General features: G+C 42.4%; 1 protein-coding gene across 1 annotated transcript; it reads left to right on the top strand.

Moving 5' to 3' along the window:
* Positions 1-8312: 8312 nt before the first annotated feature.
* LOC127219211 (olfactory receptor 2B11) lies at positions 8313-9285 on the top strand. Its single transcript, XM_051180555.1, has one exon. The coding sequence runs from the start codon at positions 8329-8331 to the stop codon at positions 9283-9285; it is 957 nt and encodes a 318-aa protein (XP_051036512.1). The 5' UTR covers positions 8313-8328.
* The last annotated feature ends 4086 nt before the right edge of the window (positions 9286-13371 follow it).

A 13371-nucleotide genomic window follows, 5' to 3' on the forward strand; every position in this document is an offset into this window, starting at 1 on the left:
AGCACCATGTCTGCCTGTATGTATCAATTATCTCTGCCATGATGAAAATGGACTAGATCTCTGAAACTCTAAGCAAGCCCCAATTAAATGTTTTACTTTATAAGAGTTGCCATGGTCATGGTGTCTCTTCACAGCAATAGAAACCCTAACTAAGATAAAAGCGGGAAAAAAAAAAAAACAAAAACAAAGCCAACTCATTTCAAAGAAACATCATCAGAATAACATTAGATCAGCAGCAGAAACCCTGAAATCTAGGAAAGTGTTGCACAGTTTAGTTCAAGCCCTGAAAGTGAATACTGCCAAACAAAATACTTACATCAGCAAAGATATCTCATTTTAAAAATCACATGTACGTATGTGCCCATATAAGCCACATGTATTTGGTTGCCTGTGGAAACCAGGTGGATCCCTTGAATCTGGCATTATGGACAGTTGTGAGCTGCTTGATGTGGGTGCTGGGAAGTCTCCTGGAAGAGCAACAAACTCATAACCTCTGAGGCACATATTCATCCCCAGTCTTTCCCTTTCTCTTTTTGAAAGATTTATTTTTATTTGTATTTCTGTGTCTACACTTATCACACATGTGCAGGTCTGGTAGAATCCAGAAGAGGGTGCTGGTTTTCCTGGAGTTAATATTACAAGCCGTTATGAGCATCCCCAGGTGAATGTTGGGATTTGAACTCAAGTCCTCTAAAAGCAGCAAGCACTTCTAATCACTGAGACATCTCTCCAGTCTTTACCAAAGATGCCTTTTTAAGTATGAAGAAATAAAAATCTTCAAAGATAAGCATAAATAAACTGGATGGTGGTGGTGCATGCCTTTAGTTCCAGCACTTGGGAGGCAGAGGCAGGCTGATCTCTGTGAGTTCCAGGCCAGCCTGGTCTACAAAGCTATAAAGAAAAACCCTGTCTCAAAAAATAAAATAAAAGATAAGCACAAACTGAAGCAAATCATGACTATATGACTATGATAAAAGAATTCTATACACAGGAGAAGAAGGCAGTCACAGACAAGAGACTATGAAATAACAAATCTCATGCAAAGAACAGACCAATAAGAGAATTAACGAAGATCAGACACCAACCAATTCAATAAATCCTTATCATGAATATGGGAGAAAGAAAAGGACAAACAGTTTATGAACCTGCCAGATAAAATAAGTAAAATTACAGGCATCATCAGAGTCCTCTCAATAATAATCCCAATGCTAATGGTCTACACACTTCAATGAAACATAAACACAAGATCCATCTATTTGCTGCCTGAAGGTAACACACCTAATTAGTAAAGACTTACACAGAATGTATGTCAAAGGATGGGATACTATATTCCAAACAAACAAGAGACCAGAAACAAGAAGGAGTAAACCATTCTTGATAGAACATAGCAAAAATCAAGCCAGAATTGGTCAGAGATTTTAAAGCCAGCTCATTTTAATAAAAGGTGCAGACATCAATAAAACACAACGATTGTGACTATACATGCCCAAATGTTAGTAATCCTAATTCCATAAAACAAGCACTGGTCACAACAGTATAGATAAACCCAGCTTCAATAATAGTGGATAACTTAAGATGAGAGATGGTCCATATCAAAACAAAAAGAAAATCCTTGAGCTTAAGCTGCATCATACATAAAATGGATAAAGCTGACATCTGTGAAACAGTCCACCCGGAAGCCATAGAATGCGTGTCCCACTCAGCACCCATGGACTTTCCCCAAAAGAGAAAACATTCTGGACCATAAGTCAAATTTTAACAAATATAAAGGAATAATATCTTGAATATTATCAGATCATAATAGAATAAAGCTAGAAGTCAATAGCAAGAGAAATGATAGAGACTATATGAAGACATAGAGATTGAACATCACATGTTTGAATGATCTGTGCAATCATTGAAGAAAATCATAAGGAAAAGTTAAAAATCACTGTAATCAAATGTGTTGTGAAACATTTCTTTAAGATGTGTTACATTTGTTTATGCTGTGGAACATTTGCTTTAATGATGCAAATATTTTTTGCATTATTTTATGTTGCATTTGTTTTACTCTGTGAAGCTATGTTACTGTGCCTGTCTAAAACACCTGATTGGTCTAAGAAGAGCTGAACAGCCAATAGTGAGGTGGGAGAAAGGATAGGTGGGGCTGGCAGGCAGAGAGGGTACATAGGAGGAGAAATCTGGGAAGAGGATCTAGGAGAGAGAGAGAGAGAGCATGAGGAGGACTCCAGGGCCAGCCACCCAGCTACACAGCAAGCCATGGAGTAAGAGGCAAAGAAAGGTATATAGGATAAAGATAAATGGCCAGAGGCAAAAGATAGGAGAAATTCAGAAAAGCTGGCTAGAAACAAGCCAAGCCAAGGCTAGGCATTCATGAGTAAGAATAAGCCTCCATGTATTTATTTGGAAGCTAGATGGCAGGTCCCAAAAGAGCAAAAGAGTAAAAACAACCAACTACACAAATAAAAATGAAAGCACTTGCTAAAACTTTTGGTATCCAGCAAAGGCAGTTCAAAGAGGAAAGTTTATAACAAGTGCCCATATCAAAAAGGCAGAGAAATCTTCAATCAGTGACCTGAAGGTGAACCTCAAGGTCATACAAACAGTTAAAAAATATTAATATGTGACAATAAACTACAGGGGAGGGCTCTGTGACAGTGATCCATGGGAGGCAAGAAGGCAGTTCAGTTCAACACGACTAAATAGCCAGTGTTGGTTCAAACTTCTGGAGTCTGATTCTGAGAAATTTATTTTAGACATATTTAAGCATGGGACAATTTGGTGAAAACCTTCCTGGTGATAGTTAATTCAATCTTGTGTGCACAGTAAGGCGCACATAATTCTCTTGGAGGAACAAAGTAAGTTAAGATCAGATGTGACTACCTCAGAACTCTGTAAAGTACGTGTGACATCTTCCATACAGACAGGTTCTATAGACTGACTACATGTGACATCTTCCATAAAGATAGACTCTATAGATTGACTGAGAAAAACAAGCTCAAGATAAGGGTGTCTGGAGGGGGCCTGGCGTGGTCTTAGCCACACAGATAGCCTTGAGGTCACCAGGCTATTAACCATGCCTGCTCCCAGCCTTCTAAGGGAATAACAGATTGTACATCCCTCCCATTGAAGGGGCATACAAACCCCGTGTATTTAACATTCCTCGTTCTCCCAGTGCTTAATTGTGAACACAAGGACTTCTATTCCACTACAATAAATAATCAAGAGATAAGTTCATGAATACAGACTAAAAGGGCTATACAAGGAATAGATGAAACAAAAGGAAGTTTTTGGAAAAGATAGACAAAATTGGCAAATCCATAGGCTAATTAAGCAAAAGAGAGAAAAGACTCAGATATATACTATTTTTTATAATTTCTTTATATTATGTATATTGAGGGCTGTTTTCCCCCTTCATGTATATTTGTGTACTATGTGTGTGCCTAGTAGCCAAGGGGGTCAAAAGAGGGTGTTAGATCCCCTGAAACTAGAGTTATAGACATTTGTAAGTCACCATATGGCTAATGGGTCAAACCTGAGTTCTCTGTAAGAGTAATAAATGCTCTTAACTACTAAGCCAACTCTTCAGCCCCTACAATTTTTTTTTTAACTAGAGGGAAGAAGTTACTGTCTGAAAGCACGTGTGTTCACCATGGTGCCACAGCTGCCTTCTGTTCACACGATTTGCTGCTCATGACTAAGGATTTGCCCTTCAAGCTTGGCTTCTATCCAGAGTTTTCAACCTTTCCATGCAATAAATGGAACAGGCAGCTCAGGCAACGTTAGCAATCAGGAACAAATCTAACTTGGATTCCTTTGTGCTAGTTAGTCTTTACTCTAAGTACTTTACAAACCAACTCATTTCTCCCTGGCGGGCTTTTGGAGGGCAAGATTGGTGTTTCTTTTTTGGGGGGAAGGGGTTGAGACAGGGTTTCTCTGTATTGTTTTGGAACCTGTTCTGGAACTAGTTCTGTAGACCAGGCTAGCCTCAAACTCACAGAGCTCCGCCTGCCTCTGCCTCCCAAGTGCTGGGATTAAAGGCATGCACCACCAACACCTGGCTAAGATTGGTGTTTCTTATGCTTTGCAAATAGAAATGAGGCAGAGAAGCTAGGTGACCCACCTAGAGACTCAGAGACTGATTTTGGTGCTGAAGACATTTCAGCTTGTTCTCTACCTGAACCACAGGTTACACAAGTCAGTCCTCTGCTAACTGCAGTGACCTCCTCCCCAGCACTAAAGAATTGGAGGATGGGAACCTTCAATGCCTCATGACTGCTCCATTTCCTCTGGTCTTCTAGGATCTACCATTAATTGCAAACACTATAGCTCACGCTACATCAATGATTAGTTAGTCCCATAGACACTAATTAAATAAAACATCAGGGGTAACTTCCCAGCCAGAGGAGAGCAACCTTTTATGCTGTCTGTGTCTGGGGAGAAAGAGCAGAGCCCTCCTGGAAAAGAGCGCAGAGGATGAGGTCAAGTTTAATCTGGGGAATAGTTGTGAAACCACAGGGAAGTGATCTCTTAAGTGCGATAATTACTGCCCAAATGCCCTGGTTTCAGCAATAAGCTATGTCATCTACATAAGAGCAGAAGAGACTCCACCATATCCAAGTGTCCACAGCACAAGGTTGTTGTAATTTAGCCCTCCTGTTATCAGAGAAAAGCACAGATGGCCCTGAGTCTTCCCAGCAAACAATCAGCAAGAAAAAGTCCTTCCCGCCTCCCTGCCAAGAATGAGCTCTCTCCACCTGCGGAGGGTCAGGTTCAGGTAGGCATGAGGTCTCCACGGGTTCATCAGAACAAGCAGCAAGCATCCTCCTAGCACACCTGCTGCATCTGCAGTGAATGACTCTCTCCCTAAGCACTCCTCCCCAGTGCAACAGCAGGCTGCAAAAAATCTTCCCACCCTGATCCAGGTCCTCTAGAGATGCCAGAGAATCATGGAAGGTGAAGGTAAGTCCTGGGCACTGGATAAACTAGAGTCTACATCACAGAGCGCTTTTGTGATGTCTACTTTGGGATAAAATCACAGGTGGGAGCTAACTTGTAGAATGAAGCTTTTGCTTCACTTAGAGTGATACTGGCTGAAAACTACAATAGTAAAAGTGTAACATTTACTTCCTCCCCATGCTGAGAATGCCTTAATTTTACTGTAATCAGAACTCTAAGGGAAAAGACTGCCATTGGGCCAGGACACACGCTGCATATGTCCCCTTGTCTTGAAAGAGCACCCACTAACATCAGCTACAGAGAATGATGCTATCCATAGCCTTCTCACCAAGGCTGTTGTCCAGAGTGTAATCCTACTTACCAGGGTAGGAACTGAGGCCTTGACTTGATGGCCCAGATTGAGAATAGTTTAAAGTGAATTTTTCAGATTGAAGAAAAAACTAATAAGAGGCTGCTTTCTGGAAACTTTACTTACTGCTCCAAGTTTTCTTTTTCTCTCTTAAATGGTAGATTAAGTCACAATTCTATCAGGTCCCAAGGGAATTCCAACAGCAGTTGTTCAAGATGAGAGGGGATAGGTAAGTAGACAAATGATTTAATAGATGGTGGACAGGTGGATGTTTGGATGGATGGATGGATGGGTGGATGGATGGATGGACAGCTAAAACTCAATATCAACAAGAGTGCTATATATCACAGAAAAGTGACACATGTCATAAGTGTGTAGCTACATGTCCATGTCCTCACCCTCCAGCAGGTATAATCCAATACTGTCATCAACACCCACTGGGTTTCCAACCATTGAAGGAGATGGTCCTTATCTCTTGGGAAATTGGATTACTTGAAGGCATTTTTCCCTTAGAACCTGGGTCCTAGGAATATGCCATCACTTTATGTGGGTGCTAGATGGGGGAGTAGAGACTGCCTGCAGAGCAAGTCAGCAAGCTCTGAGGTTTAGACAGGCATTGCTGCCCAGGACAGAAAAAAGTTCAGACAGTGCACACCAGCCTTGTTCAGACAGAACCAATAACATGAGATTATGGCTGGAGGCAAAAATGAGTAGACCCTCATTAGACGTGACCTGGATGCTTTGAGTCATGGTGACAATGGAGAAATCAGCTATGGGTTAAGAGGAAAAGGCTGAATTGGAGTTGGAAACATGGTTGATAGGTTTTACAATGTCAGGCTGCCACACTGCCAAAATCACAACTGGAGGAGTCTCCAGTGTGAGTCTTAAAACATGGGGTTTTTAATGTGCTGTAGCCTTTCATAGCACACTGTATTAAAATGGAGTTCCAAGGCTCATTAGAAAGAAATCCTGTCTTTGAAGTTAATGCTTTTAAGGATTTTTGATAGAACCATACAATAATTGAATGTTTCACAAGCCTACTGAGAACATATGGCAAAGAATATCAGTGAAGGATTTGGCACTCATCAATCTAAACTTTGGGGTTTGGGTTGTTTTCACATAATAGCAGAGTCCTTTGGTTTGTCAGATGGAGGAGTTGTGTTTGCTGCAACATCTAAATTAACAAAATCTCCATTAATTTTTGGGTGTGTGCACAGAGCACCAATCAAGAACTAAGAGATGAATACTCTGTAAATTACCTACACATGAGGTTGAATTTCAGTCTTATCCTAAAGCATTGCATCCCTATCATGAACTCTAAGGCATATAGTAGTTGGGGAAGCCTGGAAAACTGGAACTCTGGAATGATCCTACAGTAGGTCAGGCAGCAAGCTGTCATGGCTGTAGCTGCAAACTGTCATGGCCCTGGGATCATGTCTTGCAGACAAGGAATGAAAACCATGGACTCAAGAGTTGAGCACTTCAACCAACGCTACTAGAAAAAATAATTGGAACCCTTGAAGAATGATTTTGTTTTTTGTTTGTTTGTTTGTTTGTTTGTTTTGTTTTGTTTTGTTTTGTTTTTCGAGACAGGGTTTCTCTGTATTGCTTTGGAGCCTGTCCTGGAACTCGCTCTGTAAACCAGGCTGGCCTTGAACTCACAGAGATCTGCCTGCCTCTGCCTTCTAAGTACTGGGAAGAATGGGGATCTTTAAGAGAGGGTAAAGATTAAGTGGCAAGACCTATGTGTTTAAATAGTTACAGACTACAGAAACAGAAGTGGTTAGGAAGTTAAAAGGTGGCTTTTCTTATGATGCTTAGATGACAAATTTCTCCCCAGTAGAGCTCCATCATGAACTATCACAGTTCTCAGGGGTCATCAGGCAGAGAGCCAGGGCCCATGCAGCACCTGAAAACAGACAGGCTTTGATCCATGGAGCAACTTTAACTGTCATCTGAGGAGTTTTTCCAGATGGTTAGGGTCCCCAGGCAGTCAGAGGCTTACTGAAATCAATCCCTAACCATCCCTAACCAACCCTAACCAATCCCTAAATTTCACTTTGTCTCCTACCTCAAACCCATGAATCAGTGAAGGCAGCTCACTGTGTTCCCTGCCAGTGGTGGCACCCAGAAATCAAACTGTCTGTGCTGTAGTGCTCTCTCTCTCTCTCTCTCTCTCTCTCTCTCTCTCTCTCTCTCTCTGTGTGTGTGTGTGTGTGTGTGTGTGTGTGTGTGTGTGTGTCCCGCTCTGCCATGCTCATGACTATGTGCTCTTGGGTCTCATTAGAGATCAGGAACTAATCAGGAGTTGGAGTATCATACCTCTTGGCCACTCCAGGTATTCAGAGTGACTGAAACCCTGCTATTTTTACTGCCTATGTGAGTGATAGCGCTGTCATTCTGAGCAGTCATAGGGCAAGGACTTCCACAGTCCTGAGAGCCAGAGCATACCCTCAACAGTGACAGGGCCAGGTGTCAGCCTCCAGAGATGAGAAGACTGTGATCTTAAGAGAGCCCCTCCCTGCTTACAAAGCCTGTCTCTCTCTCTTCTACCCTACCACTATCTACAGAAGACAAAATGAAAAAGCTTCATAAAGTGAGCACTTGCCCATCAGCAGAGAGGTCAGACATTGTGGTGGCGGTAGGACTTGTGGTAATCATGACTGAATTTGAATGAAACCTACATTTGTGTGGAGCTTTGGCACGTAAGCCTCTCTATCTTCTCCAATATCTGCAGCTGAAGCAGGATTCATTCCACACTTACTCCCATTTTAACAGATGCAGGAGTTACAGTTGAGAAAGACTGGCTGGCTTGGTGGAGGTCAGAGCACGAGGGGTGGGAGATGTGCATACTGCTCTTCTGACTCTCTGTGCAGGGGTCTCTGCAGAGTAAGGGGCATCAGACAGGACACAGCCTGAGAAAGAGCAGTCATGGAATGAGGAAATGAGTCATTCTCTCCATTGACAGTTACTCATTCAAACTGTCTTGACGCATCACAGCTGCTAGAAGATGCCTCAGTATGACAAGTGACAACCAGAGCTGCTTCTGGGACCCCCCAAAGGACTTCATCCTCCTGGGCATTTCCGACAGGCCATGGCTGGAGCTCCCACTCTTTGTAGTCCTCCTGGTGTCTTACGTCCTGGCTATGCTGGGAAATATCTCCATCATCCTGGTATCCCAGCTGGATCCCCAGCTTCACAGCCCCATGTACATTTTCCTTAGCCACCTGTCCTTCCTGGACCTGTGCTACACCACCACCACTGTCCCTCAGATGCTGGTAAACATGGGAAGTTCCCGGAAGACCATCAGTTATGGTGGCTGTACCGTCCAATATGCCATTTTTCACTGGCTGGGTTGCACTGAGTGCATTGTCTTGGCCGCCATGGCTCTGGACCGCTATGTGGCCATCTGTGAGCCACTTAGGTATGCCATTATCATGCACCGCTCACTTTGCCAGCAACTGGTGGGTGTGGCCTGGCTCAGTGGTTTTGGCAACTCCCTTGTTCAGGTCATCCTGACAGTGAAGTTGCCTTTCTGTGGGCAGCAGGTGTTGAACAACTTCTTCTGTGAGGTGCCAGCCATGATCAAGCTGTCCTGTGCTGATACTACAGTGAATGATGCCACACTGGCTGTGCTGGTAGCCTTCTTTGTGCTGGTCCCTCTGGCCCTCATCCTCCTCTCCTATGGCTTCATTGCTCGGGCAGTGCTGAGGATCCAGTCCTCCAGGGGACGGCACAAGGCCTTTGGGACTTGTTCTTCCCATTTGCTGGTGGTTTCCCTTTTCTATCTACCTGCCATCTATATGTACCTGCAGCCCCCATCCAGTTACTCTCAGGAGCAGGGCAAGTTTATCTCCCTTTTTTATTCTATAATCACCCCCACCCTCAACCCTTTCATCTATACCTTGAGGAATAAGGATGTGAAAGGGGCTCTCAGAAGACTCCTGGAAAGAACTGGGAGGCTATGTAGAAGGTGAAAGTCTAACCTGGCTACATCAATTACAGAACCCTGAGCAAGGACTCTGGTGGGTGAGGGTGTAACAGTGGTAGAGCCCTTGCCTGGCATGTGTGAGGTCCTGAGTCCAACTGCTAGGACTGTGGGGAATGTTTGGAACTATAGACTCTTTGAGAAATTTGAAAGCTTAAAAACAAAATTCCACCCCAAAATATTTCACCTTCTATGTGGTGATAATGCCTGCACATCCGAGAAGAAGGCTGGCTCTCAAACACTAAGAAGCCATAACACGTCAAAACTCGTGTGAATGACTTGGTGCTCACCAGTACTTGTCAGACAGCTGGGTTCCTAGTTTCCTAGTTCTTTCCTTTTTTCTTCTCCCTGTATCTCCTCTATCACTTCCAATTTATCTCCTTTTAAGCCTCTTTCTTCCTGCACAGCCACTCCAAATGTGCACAATATGAACCTGACACCCTGTCTTACCTATAAAAAAAATCTGTTCTTCATGGACTGAAACCTTGATAAATACTGTATTTCCCCCAAAATGTCACAAGAATGACTTGACTTCGTTCTTTTGTCACTGTAGATGATTCTCTTCTTCCTGGGTTCAAACTGCCTTTACAGAAAGTTTCCCACCACTACCTGAGAACTATTGTACGGTCTGCTGTGGGGCTAGAAGACCACCTCTTAAGATGCATGGTGGAAACAGATACATTTAAACTTTCGCTTACCAATGGGCTTATTCCCATGGAGAATACAGCAAGAAGTGTGATGGATGTTAAAGACAATAAAGTGTCACATAAAAAAATTCAAAACTTTGCTTGGAAATGCTTAGCTCAACATCAGAGCTGGAGCCTAGCCTGATCTTTGGCTTTGGTCCCCAGAACCACACACAAGAAATGTCAAAGGTGTTATTATAGCTAACACTTGAAGAAGGCATCTGTGATGCTTGTGATACAGTGAGTGTATATAAGTACCAATCTATATGACACTGATCCTCGTGATACGATCACTTTTGCAATTCCCCTTTTCATGTAAGAATCAGTTATTAAAGTTTGTAGTAATAGCTCCAGTTATTTTAGATTTCTGGTAGTCAAGGAAACTGAGATTCCCACAAACATTCTACTGGCTGCCTCCTTCTATGAAATGGAGCTATTGTGAGCACCTTATATTTATTTGCATTTGACTTTCTCTCATTTTTATTAAACCATTCTTGAAGATTGTATTTGATTTTAAAGTATGTGTATATGTGGGGAGTGGGATGTGTATGAGTGCAGTTGCTCACAGAGGCCAGAAGAGGGCATCATATTCACTAGAGCTGGAATTGAATTCAAGTCCTCTGCAAAAGCAGCAGTCACTCTCAGGCAACAGTCACTCTGAGACACAGAGCACCTTAAATTTGTTTTTCACATTGAAGATCCTTTCATACTTATCTCTTTGTTTCTACCCTGCTGCCTTGAAGAGATGCTATTAAAGTAACCAAGCCTAGTAAATTAACAATATATGGATGAAAATTAGGAAAGAAGAAAAATATCTAATAGAAAAGGCACAGCTTAAATGCAAGTCACAGGGCTGAAAATAAATTGATTTAAGAAGTGTGGAGCAATCTCATTATAGAAGGACATTTAAGGTACCCTGTCCACTATTGCTTAGATTCTTAGTTGGGATCGTCCTGGGAATTTCCCTAGTGCCAGTTTCTCATTAAGCCCATAACCTGCAAAAGACCGAACTAGGCTCTCTGAACGTGGGTGTCATTTGAGGAGCTTGGACAGTCTATGGGGCCGCTGGCAGTGGGACCAATATTTATCCCTAAGGTATGAACTGGCTTTTTGGAGCCCATTCCCTATGGAGGGATACATTGCTCAGCTTAGATACGTGGGTGGGGGTGGGGGAAGGAAGGTGTTGATATCTTGCTTGCATGAATAAAGCCTGTCTGAGGTCAGACAATGGAGCTTGCCACTAGCTAACCTTAGAGGTCTGGAGGTCGGTACAGACAGACAGGAAGTGAGGTAAGTGGGCAGAAACAGAATATAAGCAGGGAGAAACGGGAAATCACTCTCTGGTCTGTTGAAACACTAAGGAGGTAAGGTGTGCCGTGGCTTGCTCCTTCTCTCTGACCTCTCAGCATTTCCCTCTATATCTGACTCTGGCGTGAATGGAGGTGGGATGGGGAGATGGTGGGGGTAATGGGAGGACAGAAGGGGGGAGGGAACTGGGATTGGTATGTAAAATAAGATTGTTTTAATTTAAATAAAAAATTTAAAAAGAAAAGAAAAAAATGTTCTATAAAACAATCAAACCAAAAAAAAAAGAAATGTGAAACATAATGACTGTCCCTAATCCAGGACTTCTGTGTTTTTCCCCAATGGATTTCCATAGAGCTATCGCTCAGAGCCCTTTATATCCTAGAGTAACATAAAAGAGCTGTAAGCAATGGCACAAATCCAAGCCAAAGGTTAATAAATTAACATGGTAAGAATGACCCAAAAAGGCAATCAGTGTATATATCAATATAATAATTTGATCTAATTCTGGAACACTTTTGAGTGTTGAAAATTATGATTGCAAAACAGATGTGAAAACTGACAATCTCAAATTCTCTTTTCTTTGTGAAGACTAGGTGTAGAGGCTTGCTTGACCACTAAGAACTCAGTGAGAGATTCTTTAGATCTTCCTGGAAAAGGTTGTAAGATGTCTGGCAACTTTTAGGGATAGTCTCAAGTGCCCTGAGTCATAAAGAAGTCCATTGTCTGTAAGACTGACCATGCTGGAGAGATGACAAAGTACCATGTGATCCTATGCAGCCGGCTCTTCACCTCCTGAATGGGACTGGATCCTTCAACCAGATAACCCCCAACACTGGACAGAAGTACCACCCAGCAGAACTCTGAACAAATTCATGGGTCATCGAAGGATGAAACATAATAAACAGTCATTATTATCAAGCCCTAGGTGTTGGCATGGGCTGTCAAGCAACAAAGGTACTTAGAGCAATAGGGATCCCTTAGAATACCCATTTTCATAAACATAGAATGTCACAGGATAAACATAGCAGACTTCTATTCTTTTTAAACATTTATGTTTAATTTATTTTATGGGTGTTTGCCTATCAAGGTCAAAGAAGGTTCAGGTCCTCTAAAACTGGAGTTACAGATAGTTGTGAGCCAGCACGCTGATGCTGGGAATCAAACCCAGGTCCTCTGGAAGAGCAGCCAGTGCTCTTAACTCTTGAGCCCCCTCTTAAGTCCTGAGAACTTCTTGTACTTAAGAGTTATAAAGTATTTAAGTGATTCAACTCACAAGTAAAATTAAAGCATGTTTACATGACAAACTGATATGTAATAGAAATAAAATGGATTTTTAGAATGCTTGTCAAATTTTGACAACAGGGAGATAAATGTGTCACAAATCTGGTTGCCATGATACAGAAAGCAAATAGCTAGATAAATATTCAACGTCCTAGACTGAGGGTTGGGGTACAGCTTAGTACTAGCATTCAACCACCATCATTACAGGTGCTGCACACATGCTTGTGTACACACATGCTTGTGTACACACACGAGTGTGTGCGTGTGCACACACACGCCTAAGCAGGCAAAGAGTTTGCACTGAATTGTGTAACTCATCACTTTCTTTATTAAATTAGTCTTTCTAGGAAGCTATAGCTTATCTGGTGGGATGCTTGCCAAGCCCTGGGTTCCATCTCCAGCATCACATAAACTGCAAGGTAGCTCACACTTGCAGTACCAGCACTGGAGAGATGCAGTGAGGAGGATCAAAAATTCAAGGTCACCAACCACATTTCCATAGCAAAGGTCTGGTGGGTCCACTGGACAATATGAAACATTTCCACTCTGAAAAATGCTGCATGGTTTAAAAGTTGTTTCTGTATACAGAGCAATTGGTCAGTGTGTGTTCATGATTTAGTGCTCTGTGCTGCTTAGAGAGGAGCTGTTCAAGTGGATAAACCTCAAGTGAGCTGCTGTCAACCATGGGCAAGATGCATTTTCTGTGTTATACTTCTATTTGAGTATGTCCTAGGAGTCACTCTTCCATGTGATCTAACCTTCTCCTGTGTGATGCTAACCTCTGCTAGTAGAGCTAAAAT

This window comes from Phodopus roborovskii, unplaced genomic scaffold (assembly GCF_943737965.1).
Source record: "Phodopus roborovskii unplaced genomic scaffold, PHOROB, whole genome shotgun sequence".
In the NCBI taxonomy this organism is placed as follows: domain Eukaryota; kingdom Metazoa; phylum Chordata; class Mammalia; order Rodentia; family Cricetidae; genus Phodopus; species Phodopus roborovskii.